This window comes from Mastomys coucha, unplaced genomic scaffold (assembly GCF_008632895.1).
Source record: "Mastomys coucha isolate ucsf_1 unplaced genomic scaffold, UCSF_Mcou_1 pScaffold5, whole genome shotgun sequence".
NCBI classification, from domain to species: Eukaryota; Metazoa; Chordata; class Mammalia; order Rodentia; family Muridae; genus Mastomys; species Mastomys coucha.
In genome coordinates this window covers 93,821,402-93,846,192 of record NW_022196911.1, presented here as the reverse complement: position 1 = coordinate 93,846,192, position 24,791 = coordinate 93,821,402, and the positions used below count along the sequence as shown (strand labels likewise).

General features: G+C 39.6%; 1 protein-coding gene and 1 non-coding gene across 4 annotated transcripts in view; one reads left to right on the top strand and one right to left on the bottom strand.

The window, feature by feature from the left end:
• Nucleotides 1-24,791, top strand: part of Fbxo47 (F-box protein 47) — a 37,098-nt gene that overhangs the window by 4,668 nt on the left and 7,639 nt on the right. The window contains exons 1-7 of one of the 3 annotated variants that reach the window (XM_031351889.1): nt 345-412; nt 4,332-4,536; nt 6,071-6,241; nt 11,124-11,200; nt 15,181-15,258; nt 18,433-18,541; nt 21,130-21,306. In XM_031351889.1, coding sequence (XP_031207749.1) covers nt 4,356-4,536; nt 6,071-6,241; nt 11,124-11,200; nt 15,181-15,258; nt 18,433-18,541; nt 21,130-21,306 — 793 coding nt within the window. In that variant the 5' untranslated portion in view covers nt 345-412; nt 4,332-4,355. Of the gene's footprint in view, nt 1-344; nt 413-554; nt 777-4,331; nt 4,537-6,070; nt 6,242-11,123; nt 11,201-15,180; nt 15,259-18,432; nt 18,542-21,129; nt 21,307-24,791 lie in introns of those variants that run through there. The other 2 variants (XM_031351888.1, XM_031351890.1) reach the window with 2 other exon arrangements.
• On the bottom strand, nt 4,685-4,791 carry LOC116079299. Its single transcript, XR_004113872.1, has one exon. It is a non-coding gene; the product is annotated as a U6 spliceosomal RNA (small nuclear RNA).

Sequence of the window (24,791 nt, the reverse complement as noted above, 5' to 3'; positions counted from 1 at the left end):
CCCCCCCCCCCCCAGACAGGGTTTCTCTGTGGAGCTCTGGCTGTCCTGGAACTCACGTAGACCAGGCTGGCCTCGAACTCAGAAATCCGCCTGCCTCTGCCTCCCAAGTACTGGGACTAAAAGCGTGCACCACCACGGCCTGGCTAAGGGCCTCACTCTGAATAGTACTCCTGAAAAGGAGGACACCATGGGAGCCTCTGCCTAGTATTCATGAAGGGGCGTGGCCTCCTCCGGGGGCGTTTCCTGAGAAGGCCCTGGGTATTCTTAAGGGCAAGACCGAAGAGCCGAGGCTTCTTGCTATTCGCGAGAGGGCGGGGCCTCCCGCCGCGGGGGCTCCTGGGAGGGCTCTGAGCCATTCCAAAGAGGAGGCCAAAGAGCCGAGGCTCCTTGCGTTTCGCCCGTTCCTGAGCGGGTGAGAGGCTCCTCCCGCAGGGCTTCCCGGGAGAGCTGGGACGAGCCGTGAGGGGCGGGGCAGAGGAGGCGAGGCTGCTTGCTATTCATGAGGGGGCGGGGCCTCCTCCCGCTGGGGCTCCTGGGAGAATTCTAAACTCTACTTGAGGCGACGGTGGCGCCCGAGAGCTGAGGAAGCAGCTCGGGGGCGGAGCGGAGCGAGCGAGGCGGGGTCCGCCCCCGTCGTCTGGCGGGAAAAGCCTAAGGAGATTTTCTTTTTTTTTTTTTTTTACTTTGAAGTGTGATGAAATCTGAGGATGGTGGGACAAGACGACTAGATCCCACTCTCCTGTGATACTGTAGCCGGAAAACAGTCGAAGTCTGTGGTAAAAAAAGTGCTTTCTCTTCCCCAGTCCTTCCCGGTAGAAACAATGCCGCGGTCTTCAGCACGTCCCCTTTGAGTTTCTGCTATGGTTCCCTAGGTGGCCTCTCCGGCGGTGCTCAGGGCTGACAAAGGAACGTTAAGACAAAGCCCGGTGACCCGCCGGGGTTTTTCCCCCTCTGGTAGGGGGTGTGGGGGCAGGGACGCAGGCGGGGCCCCGAGCCTCCGCTCCCCTCCCCTCGGTGCGTGGGCGGGGCCGGCAGTCGGAGGCGGGGCCGGAGTTCCAAGCCCGGGCTCCACAAGTAAAGAAAGTATCGCGTCGTCATTGGCTGAGAGGCTGTGACAGCCGGGCTTGGGCGATACAGTTAGCAGTTCCAGAGAAACCTGTGCGCGAAGATAGGTCTGAGTGAGGAAGATCCGAGGCTTCGATGGTTTTGGTTTGGGTTTTTGTGAAGGATGGGCTTTTCTTTTCTTTTGTTGGATTTTTGTTTGTTTGTTTGTAAGATAGTGTTTTTGCCGGGCGGTGGTGGCGCACGCCTTTAATCCCAGCACCTGGGAGGCAGAGGCAGGCGGATTTCTGAGTTCGAGGCCAGCCTAGTCTACAGAGTGAGTTCCAGGACAGCCAGGGCTACACAGAGAAACCCTGTCTAGAAAAACCAAAAACCAAAAACAAAAACAAAACAAAAAAAGTGTTTCTTTGTGAACCGCCACCCCAAGCTGTCCCGCAAACCAGGCTGGCTTCGAACCGAAGAGATCAGCCTACCTTTGTCTCCCTTTGCTGCAACTAAAGATGTTCGTTCACCAGTTGAGACTTACGGTTTTTTTTTTAATTATTATTATTTTTATTTATTTATTTGTAATTTTTTTAGTCTTCCCAGAGATTTAAGTGAGAAATTACACATACACATGTCTATATCCTTAGTGGGTGATAGAGACCCCTGGGAGGAGGTTGTTTAGAAGTGTTTTTTAAAAAAAAAGTATAAAAGTCCCACAAGCCCCACCCCAGTCTGACTAGGATGGAAGTTTCTGGAAGAAGAGGCAAATTTATATTTTATTATAGTAAAAATACTTTAAAATTCTGTTAAAACGTTAAAGGTAAGCATGGCAGTAGTGATGCACGCCCTTAATCCCAACACTTGGGAGGCAGAGGCAAGTGGATCTGTTTGAGTTCGAGGCCAGTCTGGTCTACAGAGTGAGTGCCAGGACAGCCAGCATTATTACACAGAGAAAACAAGAAAAAATAAAATAAAATAAAAACAACCTTTTTGATTAAGTCAATCAGAATTCTTTCACTTGGAATTACATTGGAATACCAAAATACATATTCTTGTAGAAATACATGTATTGGCATAGAATTAAATTGTAACAAGATTGCAAAATAGTATGAATCCTTAGACTTTCCCCACCCCTACCCCCAGACAGGGTTTCTCTGTAGCCTTGGCTGTCCTGGAACTCACTCTATAGACCAGGCTGGCCTCGAACTCAGAAATTCAACTGCCTCTGCCTCCCAGGTGCTGGGATTAAAGGCGTGCGCCACCACCACCCAGCAATAATTTTTAATAGACTCTTTACTTTTTTTGGTCGAAAATAAATACATAAATACAATTTTTACAATAATATAAACACCAAAATGCATAAGTGAATTTAGTTTTCTTTCATTTAGCTGTGTTTTATAAAAATTAACATATTGTGTAAATGTCATTTGTACAATTACTAATCTGAAATTTCACTGAATGCTGAAGTAAAGCACAACTATAGTCATTTTGTTTGGTTGTTGGTTTTTGTTCTGATTTTGAGACAGGATTTCTCTGGGTACTCCTAACTGTCCTGGAAGTAGTTTTGTAGATCAGGCTAGCCTCAGACCCAGAGATCTGCCTGCCTCTGCCTCCCACGGCTACCCTGCTTCACAGTTATGATTTTTTTGTTTGTTTGTTTTTGTTTTTTGTTTTTGAGACAGGGTTTTTCTGTGTAGCCCTGACTGTCCTGGAACTCACTCTGTAGACCAGGCTAGCCTCGAACTCCACAATTATGATCTTAATGGAGGTTCAGATTATGTTTTTAACTGAGAAGTACTTTGTCATGTTTTCAAATGTGTAACAGTTTTGACTTGATGTAAACTAAGATGTAACATTACAAGATACATAAGTATCAAATGTTTTAGTTATTTTGTATAGAAAAGAAAATATTGGGGCTGGTGAGATGGTACAGCGGTAAGAGCACCAACTGCTCTTTGGAAGGTCATGAGTTCATATCCCAGCAACCACATGGTGGTTCACAACCATCTGTAATGAAATCTGATGCCCCCTTCTGGTGCATCTGAAGACAGCTACAGTGTACTCATTTATAATAATAAATAAATCTTTAAAAAAAAAAAAAGAAAATATTTTTCTCAGCTATATTGTAACTCTTTGATGGGATGTCTTATTTGTTGCCTCCGGCTCCTTCAGAGACCTTAGATTGGAGTTCCAAAACAAAATGTAAGAGTTTTCTAACTAGAAGAGTAGAATAATACAAAGTCACTGTGTAGAGCCGGGCAGTGGTGGCACATGCCTTTAATCCCAGCACTCAAGAGGCAAAGTCAAGTAGATCTCTGTGAGTTCCACAACACCTGATCTACACAGAGAGTTCCAGAATAGCCAGTGCTAAGTAGAAAGACCCTGTCTCAAATTTAAAAAAAAAAAAAAGCAGTAAATGAAATATACTGATGACAGATGTTATATTACAGGGATTTTTTTTTTTGTCACTTTAATCTTATAGGGCTGTGATTAAACCCAGGTGTTCAAATACTCCATAATTGCTCTGTCACTGAGCTGTACTCCATCCCTCAAACCTATGAGGGTATTGAGCATATTTTATGCTGTAATTAATAGTTTTTTTCCCCTTTCCTCCCCCACCATGTTCCTTCATCCTTACAAAAATTTATATCGGACAGTGAATTCAGGTTGCAAAAGGATTTATTTTTATAGTACTCTGTAAGTCTGTCCACAAGTTAAACTGTATTAAATCTTTTATGTTTTTCCTATTTTGCCTTTTGCTTTTCTTAGAATATATTTCATATAGTTACATGTTTGACTTCTTTCTTTTTGGTTTGTTAGGTTTTCACACAGGGTCTCAACAACCCGTCTGGCTGTGTGAACTTGTAATCCTTCTGCCTCCGTCTCTAGGATTTGCTTCCACACCTAATTTTAAATCTTTTAATTTCTTACTAAAAGTCTTATTCTAAGAATAGATAGGATGCCAAAAGGTATTAAGGATTTAAAAGTTTTTCAAATAATGCTGAGATGGATAGAGACTCTACTGATGTGTGTGCCATAACTACATTATAGTAAATATTTTGTAATATTTTGGAAAGACAGGTGTTGCCCATCAAAGTGTACACTGTGGACTGGGGCTATACCTCACTTGTGGAGTGCTTGTCTGGCATGCTCCAGGCCCTGTGCTTAATGAGCAACACAGGATGGGGAAAAAGAATAGAAAGTGTGACTGTTAATTTAAAAAGAAACAAATTCATTGCCTTAATTTCCTTTCTTTGTGTCTTGTGCTTTATTTTCCTAACCAGGATAAATTCATGGGATAAGAGAAGATGGCATCTAGAGTAAATACCAGTTTCACTTTGATACCCAGCCAAAAATGTAAACGTTCTAATCATCAGTCCAACTATTTTTGCAACACCCTTGATTCCGATCCTCAACTCTTATCTACACTTGGAAATTTTAAAGTCTTACCATTGGAAATATTACACATAATTTTAAGATACTTGTCAGGTGAGGTTTGGGGCCTAAAAGTAGGTTATAAGATATTAGAATATTATAATTTTCCCCAAGTATTATTTTGTTCTCTTTATGTTGTCTATGTTAATATCATTCTGGTATACTAATAACATTTATATTGAGTTTCTTTTCTTTTTTTTTTTTAAATATGGAACACTTCACGAATTTGCGTGTCATCCTTGTGCAGGGGCCATGCTAATCTTCTCTGTATCGTTCCAATTTTAGTATATGTGCTGCCGAAGCGAGCACTTGAGTTTATTTTCTAAGGGTCCACCAACGACTTCTCTTTTAGCTAAAATTAAATGTAAAATTCTATTCTTGCTCACTCTCCCTCTTCCTCCGTCTCTTTCCTCTCTGCCTATTCAACAGAAACATTTAGTAGACTACAAGAGGGAGCAGACTTGGCAACTCCATGAGCACTGCCCACCATAATGTTCAAATTTTGTAAAGATACTGTAGGCTGGATACAGCACATACCTGAAGTTTCAGCACCAATGTGCTAAGGCAAAATTACAAATATCAGGCCAGCCTGGGCAACATAACAAGATCCTATTTTAAAAACAAAACAAAACAAAACACCCAAAAACAGAAAAAAAAAAAAAAAAAAAAAACAAAAACCACTTGTGTGGAGGCACATGCCTTTAAATCCAGCATTTGGGAGGCAGAAGCAGGAGTATCTCTTTGTCTACCAGGCCAGTTTGGTCTACATAGCAAGTAGTTCTAGGACAGACAAGACTACCTAGAGAGTAATCGGGTCTGCAACAACAATAACAACCTTTAAAACAAACACTGAGAGACCGAAGCAGGTGAATCTCTTGAGACCTAGGCAAGCTTGGTATTCAGAGTGTGTTCCAGGACAGCCAGGGCTACACAGAGAAAAAAAAAAAACAACAAAAATTACCAAAACCCAAAAAACTACTACCACCTCTAAATTATCTGAACAGTAGCTTGATTGTTATTTTGCAACATGTTTTTAATTATTAAGAACTAGATTTAAGCCAGGCAGTGGTGGCACACACCTTTAATCCCAGCACTTGGGAGGCAGAGCATTTGGGATTTCTGAATTCGAGGCCAGCCTGGTCTACAGAGTGAGTTGCAGGACAGCCTGGGCTATACAGAGAAACCCTGTCTTGGGGAAAACAAAAACAAAAACAAAAACAAAGAACTAGATTTAAAACAATATTAAGATTTTTTTAAGCACTAAGCGTATTTATTGCTTTTGGTTTTTTGAAACAGGCTCTCTCATAGCCCAGGCTGTCCTGGAACTTATTCTACAACTCAGACTGGCTTCAGGCACCTGGGAATTTGCCTCCCTCAGCATCCAAGTGCCAACATTATAGGTGTGAGCCAACACACCTGGCACTAGGTTTATTATTAAGTTAGTTTACAAGTTAATACACTGTACAAATCAAGATGCTTTCTTTTAAGTAATTTGTATTATTGGTGAGTTAAGAGAAGTTAATAAAATATGCTAACAGTGATTTAAATAATTTGCACTCATATATATACATTTATTTCTTTTTGATAGTGAAAGATATTGGCATATTAAGTATGGTGTCCAAAACAGTCAGCCAGCATATAATTAATTATATCTCAACCTCATCTGGAAGTAGGAGACTTTTACTACAGAACTTTCATGACCTTGACCTGCCTGGCACAAAAGAAGAGACTGCTCTACTGGAGCACTACAGAGCTCTAGGTAATTTATGAGATGCACACCGCAACAAATAAAGAGTACTTAGAGCTGTATTTTACTATATAATTCTGTAAAGCTAGTGGCTTATAGACTGTTTCCTGGAAGTTTTTCTTTTTGCTATAATATTTTTATTTTCAGTGTAAAGACCTTAACAGTATTCCTACATACTTTAAAAGATGAAAGCTGAACAAGATGGCTCACACTTCTAATTCTGGCATTTGAAAAACCAAAACCAGAGAATCACACGTTGAGCCTAGCCTGCACCCCATAGTGAGTTCCTGAGTTCCAGGTTAGCCTGAAGAAAGGCATGAAACTTTGTCTCAAAAAACCTTTATAAGACTGAGAATTCAGCTTAGTAGGTTGAGTTTTGCCTAGCATTAATAAGTCCCTGTGTTTCATCCGTAGCAACCCATAAACTGGGTGTTTGTGACACTTGCCTGTTGTCCCAGTACTTAGGAAGTAGAGGCAGAGGATGACAAGTTCACAGTCATAGTGGTCATAGCCACCATCATGAAACCTTGCCTGGGGGGAAGGGGCAGATACCTAGCCCTAACTAATTAAATATCTTTAATGTCAAGTACCTGTTCTAACGAGTGCCCAAAGATATAGTGAATGGATAATGGATGCTCATGTTTAGGTGGTATACCAGCTTAGGGAACGGATGTCTTCACTGTGTTTTGCCTCTATTCCTTGTGACTTAGAGGGGTTTTGGTTGTTGGTTGGTTTTTGTTTTGTTTTGTTTTGTTTTAGGTTTTTGTTTGTTTGTTTGTTTTTCAAGACAGGGTTTCTCGTTGTTTGGCTGCCTTGAAACTCACTCTCTAGACCAGGCTGGCCTTGAACTCAAAAAGATCTGTCTGCCTCTGTCTCCCGAGTGCTGGGATTAAAGGCATGCACCACCACATCCAGCTAAATTTTATTCTGTACTTATATTCCTTTTCAGGCATAATCTGGTCCTTAAATGTATACATTTAAACACACTACAGGAAAATCATTATTCTGTTATCAAAATCTGTGATTTTCTTTTTTGTTTTTCGAGACAGGGTTTCTCTGTGTAGTCCTGGCTATCCTGGAACTCACTCTGTAGACCAGCCTGGCCTTAAACTCAGAAATCCACCTGCCTCTGCCTCCCAAGTGCTGGGATTAAAGGCATGTGCCACCACTGCCCAGCTGTGATTTTCTTTCTTTCTTTTTTTAAAGACTTATTTATTTATTTTATGTGTATGGGTACACTATAGCTGTACAGATGGCCATGCACCATCATGTGGCTGCTGGGTATTGAATTCAGGATGGCCCACTCGCTCGGGGTCTGCTTGCTCCAGCCCGCTTGCTCATGCCCCGCTCGCTCTGGCATAATACATTGTAGCTGTCTTCAGACGCACCAGAAGAGGGCTTCAGATCTCATTACAGGTGGTTGTGAGCCACCATGTGGTTGCTGGGATCCGAACTCAGGACTTTCGGAAGAACAGTCGGTGCTCTTACCCGGTGAGCCCTCTCGCCAGCTCCTGTGATTTTCTTATTTAAGTACTCTACACATTTACTAACAATAATTATGCTGTAACTAAGTTGACCTTATCAAAGGAAATGCTGTATCATTTTTCTTCCCTTTTCTAAAAAATTTTTTATTTTATTTACATAAGTACACTATAACTGTCTCATGAGGCTGGAGAGATGGCTCAGCAGTTAAGAGCAGTGACTGCTCTCCCAGAGGTCCTGAGTTCAATTCCCAGCAAACACATGGTGGCTTACAACCATCTGAAATGCCTAGCTTTAAAAAAGCAAAGTAAATTCCTCAATAACAGCTTGTGGTATAGGCCTGTAATAACAGCCAATTGGGAGGCTAAGGCAAGAGGATTGTGAAATCAAGGCCTGCCTTTGCTGTAGAGTTTAAAGCCAACCTGAGCAATTTAAAGAGACTCCGTGGCAGAGGATGTCCTAGCATGCATGAGGTAAAGACCTAGGTTCAGTCTCTAATAGCACAAAAAAGAAAAGAAAAGAAAGGAAGCAAAGAAGAAAAGAAGAAGGAAAATAGTCTAGGACTGGAGAGAAGGCTCAGAAATTAAGGGCCCTGACTGTTCTTCTGGAGGACCTGTGTTCATTTCCCAGCACCTGCATGGTTACTTATAACCCTCAGTAACTCCAGTTCCGTTCCAGGGGATTCAACACCCTCTACTGAGTGTCTCAGATACATGCAGGGGAAACATATAGATGGATGGATAAATAAATAAATAAATAAATAAATAAATAAATGTTTTTATTTTTTTATTTTGGTTTGTTTGTTTCTGAGATAGTCTCCCTGTGTAGCTCTGGCTGTCTTGAAACTCACTATGTAAACCTGGCTGGCCTTGAACTTAAGAGATTCACTTCCCTCTGCCTCCCAGGTCCTGAGATTAAAGTTGTGCACCACTAACACCTGACTTATAAATCTTTTTTTTTTTTTTTTTTTTTTTTTTTTTAAGTCTGAATACAGTGTTGTTAATTTCAGTATAAGTAGATTTGGTCTTTTGGGTTTGCCCTAAAGGATTTTTTTTTTCCTAATCAATTCTCCACTGCTTAAGCAAACCTAATTATATTGTTTGTGAATAGTGAATAGAGCCCAGTAGTAGAGTACTTGCCTAGGTTATGACCCAAGCTTGTTAATCACAGCACTGGAGAAATGAAAGGAATAGAATGAAAAGTTCAAGGCCATCTCAGTTACATAGTGAGTAAGACGGCAGCCTGGACTACGGTCTTAGACAAATAAATACACAAGGCCCTGGTTTCCATCCTCAACTCCACATTGAAAACAACAAGAAAATGATAATTACATGGGTAATTCAATTAAAAAATTGATTTTCAAAACAGGTTTGATTATATTTTAGCTTTAATTTTCTAATCAGTGTTTTGTAGACATCTGTCTTATGGTTGGTTCGTTTGGTAAAAGTTTGACATACTCAGTGTTTTCCCATGCTTTCATTGCCATCTGATCTGTTCCTGTTTTTAGATATTAAAATAACATTTTTCAGAATCTTAACTTTGAACATTATAAATTTTAATTTGCATTTTCTACTGAATAGAGCAGATGGCTGATGTAGAAAGAATACTGCATCTGACATTATTTTACTTCAGGAACTTAAAAGAAGCTGGTATCTTTTAAGAAAAAGAGTACCTGTGTTTAGAAAAAACCAGTCAGCCAAATGCAAGGGTTTTATGGTAAACTGAAACTCTTAAAAATAGGAGATTTGCAGTAGAAAAGGCAACCAGTATGCAATTTTATCTTGCACTCCCAGCTATGATATAACATGAGACACGATGCCAAAACATGGAAGAAACAGAACTCAGACTAAGCCAAATACCGAGAATAACTCCCTATAAGCAAAAATAAGGAGGATTCATGTTTAAAATCCAATTCTAGTCATGTGTTACCCAAGCATAGCAACTTCTAAAAATAAACTTGGTTCCTATAGATTCCTCAGGATTATATAATCATTTTATTATGTAAGGGCTAAATGTAGAGAAGTGGTGATTATATTATATAAAGAATAAAAACTAGAGAAAGTGATATTCAAGTATATCTTTCCCTACCATGTATATCATTTTCAGTTGAAAATGCTTTGTCCTTTCAGGAATATTAACAATGTATTGCCATTTTGGGAAGACACAATACTTAGGGGAAATAAATCATACATTATAGGTCACTGTACTATAGTTCAAAGAACATTTTACTGAGAAATTGGAAAGTTTTTTTCTTTTTTTAATGTCATAACACAGAATCCTACACATTATTAATATACTAGCCCTATAAAATATTTCTGAGGAGCTAGAGGGATGGTTCAGTGGTTAGGAGCACTTATTGCTCTTGCAGAAGAATGGGGTTTGTTTCCCAGAACCCACATAGTGGTTCACAACTATCTGCAACTCCAGTTCCAGGTGCACATAACACATGTTGACAAAACACATACATACATAAAAGTTTAGTAAAACCTAATGTGGTGGCACATACCTTTAATTCCAGGACCTAGAGGCAAAGGCGGGCAGGTCTTTATGACTAACCTGGTCTGCATAGCTAGTTCCAGGGCAAGCAAGGCTGCATACAGAAACCCTTTCTCAGCCAGGCAGTGGTGGCTCAGCCTTTAATCCCAGCACTTGGGAGGCAGGGACAGGTGGATTTCTGAGTTCGAGGCCAGCCTGGTCTACAGAGTGAGTGCCAGGACAGCCAGAGCTGTACAGAGAAACACTGTCTTGAAAAAACAAAAAAAAAGAAAGAAAGAAAGAAAGAAAGGAAGAAAGAAACCCTGTCTCAAAAAAACAAAACAAAACAAAAGGTATAAGTTTTGAAGAGAGAGATAGTTATTTAATCCAATCGATATAATTTCTATGAGCAAAAATGACTCCTAACCTCTGAAGTTTTGGTTTTTGGTTTTTTTAGGTTTTTTGTTTTGTTTTGTTTTTTTGAGACAGGGTTTCTCTGTGTAGCCCTGGCTGTACTGTAACTCACTCTGTAGACCAGGCTGGCCTCCAACTCAGAAATCCGCCTGCCTCTGCCTCCCAAGTGCTAGGATTAAAGGCATGTACCACCACTGCCCAGTTCCCTAATATATCTTTATGCCTTATTATTTTATCTTTTTAAATCAAACCCTCTGATATGTGTCCTATATTATTTATATCATAAGATTTTGGCTTCTGCTAAAGCAAGATGGACATCAGCACCACTTAGTGACTATCATGCAGTGTATTTTTTTTTTTTATTGTTCCTGACAAATATTTGTGTAAAAAATGTATCATAATCCACAGTGGTACAGCATACTTAATTTTTTAGCATATTTAATTTTTAAGGAATGTTGTACTATGCTGTTGATAAATTTGAATTTCATTGTCACTTTTTTCTTATGTCTCTTTTCTTTTTCAGGTCTACTATTTAAAAGATGCACCTTGCTGCTTCCCACCAAGGAAAGACTGAAGTACATTCACAAGATACTCTCAGAAGTAAGGTCATGTGCCAGAATTAGTTCACAATCTTGGTTTCCAGCAAAGATAACTTTTCACTAATGTCATATACTCTTTATAAGCCTATCTTTTAAAATTTATGTATGTGTGAATGGTTTGTTTGTATGTTTGCATATGTACCATGTGTGCCTGGTGCCCATGGAAGCCAAAAGAAGGCATCAGATCCCCTGGAACTGGTTCTACAGGCAGGTGTGAGCCACCATATGGATGCTGGAATCTGGATCCTCTGCAAGAGTAGCAAGTGCCCTTAACTGCTGAATCATCTCTCCAACCCCAAACCTATCTTTTAAAGACAGGATTTATTTTATTGTTCAATTGTGTGTATGTGTATGTTTTTGTTTGTGGGTACCCATTGAAACCAAAAGAAGATGTCAGATCCTCTCAAGTTGTAGGTGGTTGTGAACCACCTGATGTGGGTACTGAGATCCAACTCATATTCTCTGAAAGAATATGAGTTGGATCTCTCATATTCAGGCTAGGAGAGATGGTTCAGCGGTTAAGAGCACTGACTGTTTTTCCAGAGGTCCTGAGTTCAAATCCCAGCAACCACATGGTGGCTTACAACCATCTATTATGAGATATGATGCCCTCTTCTGGTGTGTCTGAAGACAGCTACAGTATACTTATATATAATAAATAAATAAGTCTTAAAAAAAAAAAAAAGAATAGCAAGCTCTCTTAACCACTAAACTATCTCTCTAACTCCTAAACTTTTTTTTTTTTTTTTTTTTAAACAGAGCTTCTCTGTGTAGCCTTGGTTGTCTTGGAACAAGCTCTGGACTGGAATGGCTTCAGAACCACCTGTGTCTGCCTTCTAACTTGTGGGATTAAAGGCATGCACCAGCAATGCCCAGCTCCCTAAATGTAACTAATAAGATTTCATGTCGGGCAGTGGTGGCACATGCCTTTAATTCCAGCACTTGGGAGGCAGAGGCAGGCAGATTCCTGAGTTCTAGGCTAGCCTGGTCTGCAAAGTGAGTTCCAGGACAGCCAGGGCTGTACAGAGAAACCCTGTCTCAAAAAAACAAAAAACAACAACAACAACAACAAAAAAGATTTCATAATTAGCACCAATAATTGACCAATGATGATCTAATACTTGACCAATAACTTGGAGATTACATAGCATGATGTCATATAATATAATACAGTTATCTCTTTTGTCCACAATTTCAATTATCCACAACCAACTTTTATGAAAATATGAGAAATGCTAGACAAAAAGACTTCATGAGTGTTACATTGTGTACCATGAGTGGTTGTACAGTATACTTTATACTACACAAGAATAATAAAGCAATGAGTATTTTGTAACATTTAAATATTTGTGTGTGTGTCAGGGTATATATGCCATGGTGCACATGTGGAAGTCAGAGCACACTTTATGGTGGTCATCTTTTTCTTTACATGGTTCCAGGATTGAATTCAGGTCCTCAGGCTTAGATAAAGACTGAAATAAAATGAAAGACTTAGATTGAGCACTTTATCTGAGCCATTGCCTCTTTCACAGCTGCCAAAGTTGTTTAAAGTGGTGATTTAGGGGGTGGGGATATAGCTTAGTCGGTAGATTATCTGCCCCTAGCACCTCTTACCCGGGGTAGTGACAAAAGTCTGTAATCCCAGCAATCAAGAGGTGGAGGTTTGAGGATCAGGAAATCAGAGTCATCTCTCCTGTGGAACCAGTTCAAGACCAGGCTGGACCTTGTCTCAGAGAATAAAACAAAGTGCTCCTTGTGAGCACTGGGAACCTGGCTGAAGACTCAGAAATGGGCAGCTTTTCCTCTTCTGCCTCTTTTTCCAATACCCTGGGCTTCCTTTATCGTTCTCTAAAGCCTCCTCCCTCCTCATTTAGTTGCTTGCCTGCATGTCACTGACCACTATGCCACCTCAAATGACATGGCCTTTCCTCTCCTCCATCCTCCTCAGCTGCTAAGATTTATAGCTTGCCTCCCTGAGTGTTTTTCTTTTAAACTCTAATGAAATTCAAACATACAAACAAAAAACCATCACCACCACAACAACAACAAACCTAATGCTTTAGGTACTTTATTAAAATGAAATAATCTCGAAATGTTAAAATCTTTTATGTAAATGTACCAAACAGTAGAAAATTGAGATTTTTGGTTTTTGCTGTTCTGGAAATGGAACCTTGAGCCTCTTGTATGCTATATAACAATAACTGGGTTATATCTTCAGATTGAAAATTGTGTGTGTGTGTGTGTGTGTGTTTTTACCTGTATGTTCACGTCAGGACCATAAGTTAATGTCTGAAAACTTGTCTACATTTTTGTTGTTGTTGTTGTTGTTAGCCTTGGGGCTGGAGCAGTGACTCAGCAGTTAAGAGCACTGACTGCTATTCCAAAGGTCTTGAGTTCAATTCCCAGCAACCACATATATAAAAGAAACGAAACGAAAAGAAAAGAAGAGAAAAGAAAAGAAAAGAAAAGAAGAGAAAAGAAAAAAGAAAAAAAAGGACTGGCATAAAGCTGCTTCTGCCTCATAAATTCTGGGATTTACCAGCAAACATGGCTCTCCACATTATTTTAATAAGACTTATTTTTATGAACATGAATATACTGCCTGAGTATACACACACACACACACACACACACACATATGTGTGTTTATATATACATATGTGTATACATTATATATACATATATATATTTGTGTGTGTGTGTGTATTATGTACATGTCTGGAGAGTGCTAAAGTTAGAAGAGGTCATAGGCTCCCCTGGAACTAGAGCCTGTGGATGTTTGCAAGTTACCATGGGGGTTCTAGGAACTGAGCACAGGTTCTCTATGAAAGTATCAAGTGCTCTAATCTACTCAGCCACATCTCCAGCCCCTTTATATTTTGTATCATTTTGGGAGGGGAGGTTTTAGTTTTAGTGTTTGTTTGTTTGTTTGTTTTTGGTTTTTCGAGACAGGGTTTCTCTGTGTAGCCCTGGCTGTCCTGGAACTCACTCTGTAGACCAGGTTGGCCTCGAACTCAGAAATCCGCCTGCCTCTGCCTCCCATGTGCTGGAATTAAAGGCATGTGCCACCACCGCCCGGCTATGTTTGTTTGTTTTTGAGATAGGGTTTTAGTACATAGCCTTGGGTAGCCTGGAACTCACTATGTAGACTTGAGTGATGGGATTAAAGGTGTGTGTAATTACACTTGGCTCTACTTTGTTTTGGAAATGTGTCTTATTGAATTGGAGATCCAGTTTACTGTTTCAGGTGTCTGTCTGAACTGAGAGCCCTGAAAATCCACCTGTGTCTCTCCAAAACCATCCCATACTCAGCTATTTTTACATAGATGCTGCGGGATTCTGCTTGCCTCTGCCTCCCAAGAGCTGGAGTTAAATGTGGTGTGTGTTAAAGGTGGTGTGTGTGCCACCACCTTTTTTTTTGTTTTGTTTTGTTTTTTGTTTTTTTGAGACAGTTCTTTTTTCTGTAAAACAACTCTGGCTGTCCTGGAACTTGCTCTGTAGACAAAGCTGGCCTCAAGCTCACAAAGATCTAACTGCCTCCGCCTCCCAATTTTGGAGACTAAAGGCAAGTGCCACCATGCCTGGCTATAAAAGATTTATCTTATGTATGTGGATGTTTTATCTATCTGTGTACCACATTTGGCCATCGGATCCCATGGGACTATAGTCATAGATGGTTGTGAGCCATCAATTCAGTGCTGGAAACTGAACTCAGGACCTCTTGAAAGAGCAGCCAGTGCTTTTAACTGTGGAGCCATCTCTCCAGCCCAAAGTTTTTTCTTTAATGAGAGCTACACTCTATTTCAAGATGTCTCCAGTAGCCAGCTATGGTAGTACATGCCATTAATCTCTGCAGAGGGAGGTATAGGCAGGTGGATCTCTGAAGCCCTGTGTCAGGGGCAGCTGTGTGTGATTTCTCCAGCAAACCCAAGTGTCAAGTTATTTATTGTATAGGTCCACTAACAGTTGCTCTCTTTACAGGTTTCCTGCTTTAAATTCAGTGGCTGTTCAGCTCCTTTGCAGTGTTTAGGATTATCATGTTACGGCATGTTTTTACAGGTACATTGTTTAATGAGAGAATGAAAGAAATGACTTTGAACTGTTATCAAATAGAGCATTGGAATCCCTGTGTGAGTTATAGAAGGTATAATAATCTTAAAGCAAAGTAACAATGTTACAATTTGTTAAGGGTCTGTTTGGTTTTTGTAACTGGTGAGGAATGCCTAGCATTTATTTACTCTACACAAGTGTACTAAAACTTTTTTGTTTGCTTTTTGTGACTTGGGGATTGAACCTAGGTCCTTAGGGATACTAGGTGAGCACTCTACCACTAAAGTGCAGCCCAAACCCAGAGCCAGCTTAAGAGACTAGAGGTGGTATATATGTACATGTGTTTATAATTTTTGTTTGTTTTTTGCTTATTTTGATTTTTTGAGTACTATGTATCTCTGGTTATCTTGGAACTCAAATTTTGTAAACCAAAATGACCTTGAACTCAGAGATTTGCAGCTCCTGTGTCGTAAGTGATGAGATTAAAGGCATGTACCACTATATCTAACTGTTTTATGAGCATTTTTAATTTAAATTTGTGGACTAGTTTTTTTAAATATGACTTTAGAAATCAGTTTATTATTTCAAAATACTAATCTCTTACAGGTAAAATGACAAACAGATAAAAGTGAAAAGTGTCATTTGTTAAGTCTTGTACTATGTGGCAGATACTGTCCTAAATCGTCTACATGAATTACCTAATTTAAAATTTATTACCACCTTAGGTGCTTAGCACACACCTCAGAACTCCACCTGAGAGTCTTATGCTGTGTCCCAGGCTGCCAGCACCCAGATCCCATGCACCCAGGTTCTAGGACTTCCTACTAACACTCTTCTATAACAAATTTTTACTTTTTCTTATTTGTTTTGTACTTTCTATCTTTGGATTAAGTATTAAAATATGGATTTATGTATAATTCAAAAGGAATAAAAGACATAAAGTAAAAAGCCTCCCTCCCAGGCTTGTCTCCTGTCTACCAATTTCCTTTCACCAGAAATAATCACTGCTTAGCAATTTCCCTCATTCTAGAAGGAATAATGTTAAATTATAGGATACTGGGATTAAAGACTGTTTGTTTGTTTGTTTGTCTTGGCTTTTCTAGGCAGGGTTTCTCTGTGTAGGCCTGGTTATCCTAGAACTTGCTCTTTAGATCAAGTTGGCCTCATACTCAGAGATCACTTACCTCTCTGCCTCCCAAGTGCTGGGCACAATCATCATCTACCTGATTGATTTTTTTTAAATGTGTGTGGGTTTGGAGAGATGTCTCAGCAGTTAGAGGGACTGGCTACTCTTCCAGAGGACCCAGGTTCAATTCCCAGCATGCTTATGCTGGCTCACAACCATCCCAGCTCCAGTTCTAGGAGGTCTTTCAGCCCTCTTCTGACCTCCATGGGTACCACGAACACACATGGTACACATATATGTATTTTTTGAATGTGTGTGTGTAAATATCAGAGGGACAACTTAGGAAGCCAGTGTTCCTTTCACATGTGGCTTAGGTTTTACCCTTTTACCTGCTGAGCCATCTCAGTGTCTCTTAAATATTTTAAGGATTTACGTATGAGGCAAGAATGGTGGCACACACCTTTAATCCCAGTGCTCTGAAGGCAGAGGCAGAGGTCAGTCTCTTTGAGTTAAAGGCCACTCTGGTCTACCTAGTGACTGTAGGCCAACCAAGGTTACATAGTGAGACCTTGTCTCATTTCTTAAAAACAAGTCATGCCAGGCAGTGGTGGCGCATGCCTTTAATCCCAGCACCTGGGAGGCAGAGGCAGGTGGATTTCTGAGTTCGAGGCCAGCCTGGTCTACAGAGTGAGTTCCAGGACAGACAGGGCTATACAGCCAAACCCTGTCTCGAAAAACAAAAACAAAAACAAAAACAAAAACCCAAAAAACAAAAACAAACAAACAAACAAGTCATAATCAAATACAGTTATCATGGGGCTAGAGAGATGGCTCAGCTGTCCTGAGTTCAATTCCCAGCAACCACAGCTCACAACCATCTGTAATGGGGGTCTGATGCACTCTTCTGGTATGTTTGAAAAACAGTGTACTCACATTCATAAAATAATAAATCTTTAAAAAAAATACAGTTATCATGTTAAAACGGGATCATTATCATTTGTAAACAATATCAAAATGACAGGTATAAGAGTCTTAGAGGTTCTACTGTAAAACTAAGTAAGCTACAGAGGCTGAAGGAAGTACTTGCTGTGTAAGACTACATTCAAATCCCCAGCTCACAAGTAAAAAGTTCCCATACCTTGATGACCTGGGACCCCATCCATGAGGCTTACCTGCTGCCAGTATAGCCAAAACTACAAGTTCTGAGTTTGATGAGAGAGTGTCCCAAAGATATAAGGAGCATGTAGAGGAGGAAACCTGGCATCCTCCTGTGTATGTGTGGCCTCCATGATCACATACATTCTTATATACACATACACAAAAAGAAATTAGTAATTGACTTAGTTTAGTTTAATTTAAAATTTAAAACTAAGCCACAAAACTGAGACTACAATCCCATTACTCAGACTTAATGCAGGCAGATTCGGGGTTTGAGGCCACTCATAGTACAGTGGTGAGTTGGAAGGCTATAGAAATGATTCTTCAGTCAAGAGTACTTGATGCTCTGACAGAGCCCCAAAGTTTGGTTCCCAGCACCACATCAGGGCAGCTCAAAATTGCCGGTAGCTCCAACTCTCCTGGCTTTCATGAGTATCTATATAGCATACAGTGTCTCTGTAGCATAACCTCACAGAGACACATAAACATAAATAGGGATAAAAACAAGTATAAAAAGCTTAAATTTTGCTGGATGGTAGTGGTGCATGCTTTTAATCCCAGTACTTGGGAGGCAGAGGAAAGTGGGTGTTTGAGTTGGAGGCCAGCCTGGCTACAGAGTGAGCTCCAGGACAGCTAGGGCTACATAGAGAAACACTTAAAAAACAAACAAACAAACAAATTCTTAAAAGATACTTCCTTCTCAACCAAAAAGAAAGATTTTGAAGAATTTTTAGGTTGTAATGATATAAATTTCTTGTGAATTTGAATAGCTCCAGAGAGGGTAAACATTGCATATCACCTAGGCCACACACTAAAATAGCTTATTTCTATTAGGAAGTAGTGGCTTACCCTTCCAATTTGTGTCTGAACTTGTACACTGTTTCTTCTATTTTCTTCAGACCTTAACAGCAGGTTGGGATGAACTGGAGTGCCATCGTGTGTATAACTTCTTATGTGAGCTGACTAATCTCTCCCGAAAGATGCAGACTGTTGTCTGCAACAAACCAGGTAAAGACCTTCAGTTCAAAGATAATATTGTATAGAGATGAAATGTTAAGAAGAGGTAGAGTTCAAAAGTATATGTGAGGTGAGTTGTGCAGGGGCAGGGCTATATATAGCTCAGCTAGCAGTGGGCTCTGACTCCAGTGCCACATGAACTGGGGACATATGGGTGTGCTCTGCTTCCTACTGGTTGTTTCTCTGGAGAACCTTGACTAACACAGAAGGGGCACAAACGAACCCTAAATCCAAGATAATTCTTCTGGGGGAAAGTAACTAGAATTTATAAACAAGAAACTCAATACTTGTAATGCTTATTTATTTTATAAATCCCAAAGCAAACAGAAACCTGTAAAGAAAGCTTAGACTAAACTCTATTTGTTACTATTTTCTTTTTCTTCTTCTTTTTTTTTTTTTTTTTTTTTTTTTTTTGGTTTTTTTGAGACAAGGTTTCTCTCTATAGCCCTGGCTGTCCTGGAACTCACTCTGTAGACCAGGCTGGCCTCAAACTCAAAGATCTTCCTGCCTCTGCCTCCCAAGTGCTGGGATTAAAGGCATGCGCCACCACTGCCTGACATTATATTTTTTTCTTTTCTGCCAAATTCAAATATTTCAGTATTTAAAAAAAGGTATGGATAAAAGGGCAGATTTAGCAGTGTACTTACGTACTCAGAGTCTCATCTTTCTTTTCTTTTGGGCAAGGGATTGCTGAGGTTTGAACCTAGGGTATTAAATGCAATAGGCTCTACCATTGAGCTATACCCCAACACCAAGAGTCTCACTGTGTAGTACAGGCTGTCCTCCAGCTTAATATAGACCATTCTAGCCTCTATTTTATAATCCTTCTGCTTCAACCTCCTGGAAAAGGCAGATTTAGAAACCCAGTGACTGATAACACAATTTAAATATGTCTTTCCTCTGATCAAAAACTTCTGTTAGCTTCCTAACCTTAAATATTCAATCAAAATAAAATCTTAGCTATATAAACTAGCCTTCAGATGCCAGTCCCCACCCACTTTTCAAACTCTTTGTCTGATGGCCATGGTGGCACAAGCTTAATCCCAGACTTGAGGTAAAGGCAGTAAATCTCTGAATTTAAAGCCAGGCTTGTGTACATAGTGAGTTCCAGGATAGCCAGAGCTACACAGAGAGATTCTGGGTCCAAAACAAATAAATACATAGTAAAGTGTACTATCCGCTGTGCTAGTTTGACTTCTGCATATTGTTCTTTATTCACTGAGTTTCCAATGCTCTTTATGCATTGTATCTCACTGGGAACCTTTTTCCATTTTCTCATTTTCCTGAAATACCATCTGTCTCTCTCACGCTTTAATACTTAATTTGGGGTCTGGAGAGGTAGGTTAGATGGTGATTCCGTGCTTTCCCTGCATGCCCCAATACTGAATGAAATTGATATGGTGGCACAAGTGTGTCATTCCAGCAATTTAGAGTTGGAACCAGAAGGATCAGAGACTCAAAGTCATCCTTGGTTATATACCAAATCCAAGGCCAGCCTGGGATACAAGAGACCCTGTTTGAAAAATAAGTAAGTAAGTAAAGTAAGAAATTAAATTAAGTAAAATAAGTAAGTAAGTAAGTAAGTAAATATCAGGCCTAAATCATACCTCTAATCCCAGAACATGGCAAAAAAAGGCAGGAATATTAGGAATTCAAGACTAGTCTCAGCTATATACAGAATGAATATATATAAAAATTTGGGCAATATGAGATCCAGTCTCAAAAACAAAAATTGTGGGACTTGGCAGGTAAAGGTAGTTGAAACTAAATTCCCCAGGATCTGCATGAGAGAGAGGAGAGAAATGGAGAACTGACTTCCATATGGGTGCCACAGCATACACACACATACATAGACACATACAGAGAATTTAAACATGTAATAATTTTTAACCATACATGTATTACACACACATATATGTAGTCAAGACACCCATACACATAAATAAAAACAAATACAATTGAAAATTATTACGCCAAAATGTAAATAAATCATATAACTTCTTAAACTTTTTATGGAAGAAAGTAGAGTACCACTTTTAGTACATCTATAGTGATGATGTATGTCTAGTCTTTCTTTACATTTATTTCCCTTTAAAACTAAAATCTGGCTGAGGATAAAGTTCAGCTGGCAAGAGTACCTGCCACTGTATAAACTGGATACAGTGACAGACCTGTAACCTCAGTATTTAGGATGTAGAAGCAGGAGGATCTAAAGTTTAAGGTCAGTGTCAACCACATAAGGAGTTCAAAGCCAGTCAGGGTTATATAAGACCAAAGTAAATAAACAGATATAAAACTATGTAAGATTCTGGTAAATTTGAGCATGGATTTTGATTTACCCATTATTCAGATTATTGAAGATAAAGTAAACACAAGAAGATAGTCAAACTATATTGTTAAGGGCACATTTTACTTCTTGGTGACTCCTTGTTTATACACTTAGCTTATGATCTCTCTTTTAACCACAGTGGTTAATGCCTGGATCTGATCACTATCCAGTATGTAACTTACCTTTCTTTAAAAAAAAAAAAAAAAAAAAAAAAAAAAAAAAAAGGCTTATAACTCCTTTTTCTTCATAGGAAGTGCTCGAAAACTAGAGTTAAGGGTTAGACTGTTCTGTCGGAATGTCCTACTTGATCACTGGACACATCGAAGTGATTCTGCATTTTGGCTAACTCGAATATTAAAGCCATGGCCAATGGTGAATCAGGCAAGACTGCTATATATTATCTTTGGACCAACATCTCCTCATGATGGTAAGCACCATTTTTTCCCCCAGGGATGTGTGTTATATACTTGGATAATTAATTTTTCTTTAGATAGGCTTTTTAAAAACTTTACTGGTAGCAAGCATGACGGCACACACCTTTAGTCCTAGCACTTGGGAGGCAGAGGCAGGTGGATCTACTTGAGTTCAAGGCCAGTCTGGTCCACAGAGTAAGTTCAAGTACAGCCAGGGCTACCCAGGGAAACCCTGTCTTGAAAAACCAAAAACAAATAAACAGTCCCACCACCACCAAACAAACAGACAGACAAAACCAACCCATCTTCACTGGTTGGTGCATACTTTTAATCTCAACACTCAGCGGGTAGAGGTAGTAGAGCTCTGTGAGTTCAAGACCAGGCTGATCTACATATCTGTTTACTACTCTAGAGGAAGTGGAACCTAGAAAAATGGAGCCTCAAAGTTAGGCATACCCACACAATAGCCTCATGCAATAGCCAACTTTATTCAGAGCAGCAGACAATTTATAACTCTGAGGGGAAAGAAGAGTCACATGAGTAAAGTGTCCAATCACAAGGACAAGCTGCATTTGGAAAATGTTTTTAGAAGCAAATAAACAATAACAATAGGCAGTTATAATGAGTAATCTGAAGTAACTCTTATTTGATTCACTTGGGAGAAGCATGAAAACACATTCCAGGAACAATTTCGTGTTTTTGAAGAAACTGAGGTCACAAGACTCTTGTCATGTTTTCTTGGAGTTTTCTTCACAGCACTGAGAATTCTCTTCACAGGACTCCATTCTTGGACTACTGTATTCTGACATGTATTGAGTTCCAGACAAGTCAGAGATACATAATAAGACTCTGCCTCAAAAGTAAATACAGAAACAGACAAATAAACACACATTGACTGATTGATTGACTGATTGTGTGTGTGTGTGTGTGTAATATGGTATGTTTGTGGAGGTCATAGAGCAATCTTCAGGAATTACTTCTCCCTTTATACTGTGGAGTTCTGTTGATGGACCTCAAGGTCACCAGGCTTGACAGCAAGCACCTTAACACCATTATCCATTGAGCCATAAGCAGGCCCTAGGAAGGCCTTCTGTCTCTACTCAGCCTCATCAGCTAGTGTTTAAGTGTGCTTCATGATTTCAAAGACAAACTATACTAACTGGTGCATACCCTAAGCTTCAAAACAGATGCTGTTCTGCTCTAGTACAGAACCAGATATGTTCCTGTCATCTTGTATTTACCTGAGTGCTACTTTTACATTTCAAACATTAATGTGACTCCCATCCGTGCTTGCTGCTGCGGAGGACTGATGATGCTAAGAAACAAAACAGCGGTCTGCATTGGTGATTTACTTAGTTTTAGATTTTCAGTTCATAATCAGATTTTTGTTGTTGTTGTTGTTACCTAGGTTGTGCTTAGAGTAGTGTTAAAAATTACATTACATTTATTTATCTACCTTTATCAGTAGATAACCAGGTTTAATACACATTGGCTAGCAGCCAGGAATTTTTTTTGTTTGTTTGTTTTGTTTTGTTTTTCAAGACAGGGTTTCTCTGTGTAGCCCTGGCTGTCCTGGAACTCACTCTGTAGACCAGGCTGGCCTCAAATTCAGAAATCCACCTGCCTCTGCCTCCCAAGCTCCCAAGTGCTGGGATTAAAGGTGTGCGCCACCATTGCCTGGCAGAGGAATTTTATTTTGAAATTAAAATGTTGTGTATATGCCACAGAGAAGAGTGGTGATAGATGAACAGATAGAAGGTGACTGAACTGCTCTGGTACAATACAAATGTTTAAAAGATGCTAACAGGCCGGGCAGCAGTGGTGCATGCCTTTAATCCCAGCACTTGAGAGACAGAGGCAGGCGGATTTCTGAGTTCGAGGCCAACCTAGGCTACAGAGTGAGTTCTAGGACAGCCAGGGCTATACAGAGAAACCCTGTCTTGAAAACAAACAAACAAAAAAATGAAAAAACAGAAAGAAAGAAAAGAAAGATGCTAATAGAAGCATGTGCCTTTCCAGAAGGATACCAATGGATTTTACTTGACTTTAGTAAAATTATAGCAATTGATGTTACAATCTGTATCACAGAGTTATCTTTGAAGTAAAAGTGCTATTTGAAGTGGGAGATAGTTCAGTAGGTAATATGCTTACTGAATAAACATGAAGATCTGACTTTGATCCCAGCACCCGGGTAATAAGTCACATATAGTGTGTTGTGCTTGTAATCCCAGCATTGAGGATGCAGCAATGAATGACTTCTCCCTGGGGCTCCCAGCCATCTTAGCCTGGTCAGTGAGCCCCAGGTCTCAGTGATACACTCTATCTCAAAAATTAAAGTGGATGAGTCCTAAGAAATGACCCTGGGCTTCTACATGCACACATATTCACACATGAAAAGGATAAAATAAATAATAAGTAGATAAAAGCACTATTCTTTTGTATGAAGCAGAATTGTGACTTAATAAAGATATGTTAATATAGAGGACTGGAGAGCTGGCTCAGTGGTCAAGAGCACTGACTGCTGCTCTTCCAGAAGACCTAGGTTTGTTTCCTAGCACCCACGTGGTAGCCCACAACCACCTGCAATTCCCATCCCAGAGGATCCAATGCCCTCTTCTGAATTCTGTAGCACCAGGCATGCATATGATACACAGACATATATCCAGGGAAATATTCATACATATGGAATAATATAAACAAATTCTCTATAATCCCCAGTACCAAAAAAGTTAAATTAAAAATATATGTTAATATATATAAAAGTAATTCTGGCTTTTCTATGCCCACTCTAGCTTCCAAATAAAGTCATGAAGACCTTATATTTATTATAAGTGTTATTTAGCACTACAGCTGGGCAGATAGCTATTATAACCCTATTATAACTTGTATATGGTTGTCCACTACTCAGCCAGCTGTCTCATTACTTGCCAACTTAGTCTTGCCTGGCTGCTCCTGCTCCATGGGTGTCCTCATGGCAACTGCCCTGGTGGCCTGCTCACAGTAAATCTCTCATGATGAATCTTCCTATCTCTCTCTGATCCCCACCAGAGACCCTCTCTGGGATCAGAAGTCCCACCTCTTCCTCTATAGGCTGGTTTAGCTGATCAGATCTTTATTAACTAATCAGAGGTGATGGAAAACAATTTTTGTACAACATTGCATCCAGACTGCAACCAGATCTCTGGACACAGTACTTAGCATTTGAGTACACAGTACATAAAACCATCTCCTTATATCTCTCTCTTTTAGTCCAATAAAGGCTCTTTCTCTTATATTAATAAACTATGTACAATAAGAATAGGTATTAAAATTATCAGGTAAAGATTATATTCACAATGTCCAGTCCATTTGTATGTCTCAACCTTGAAAAAAGTACTATTTGTCCTCTCTTGGTAAGTTCAGAGTTCTGTACTTAATTTTCTATCATAACTTAGATGTATCAACCTATGAAAATCCTTTCAGACTTTAAAGCATACATTTTTTTTTTTTTTTGGTTTTG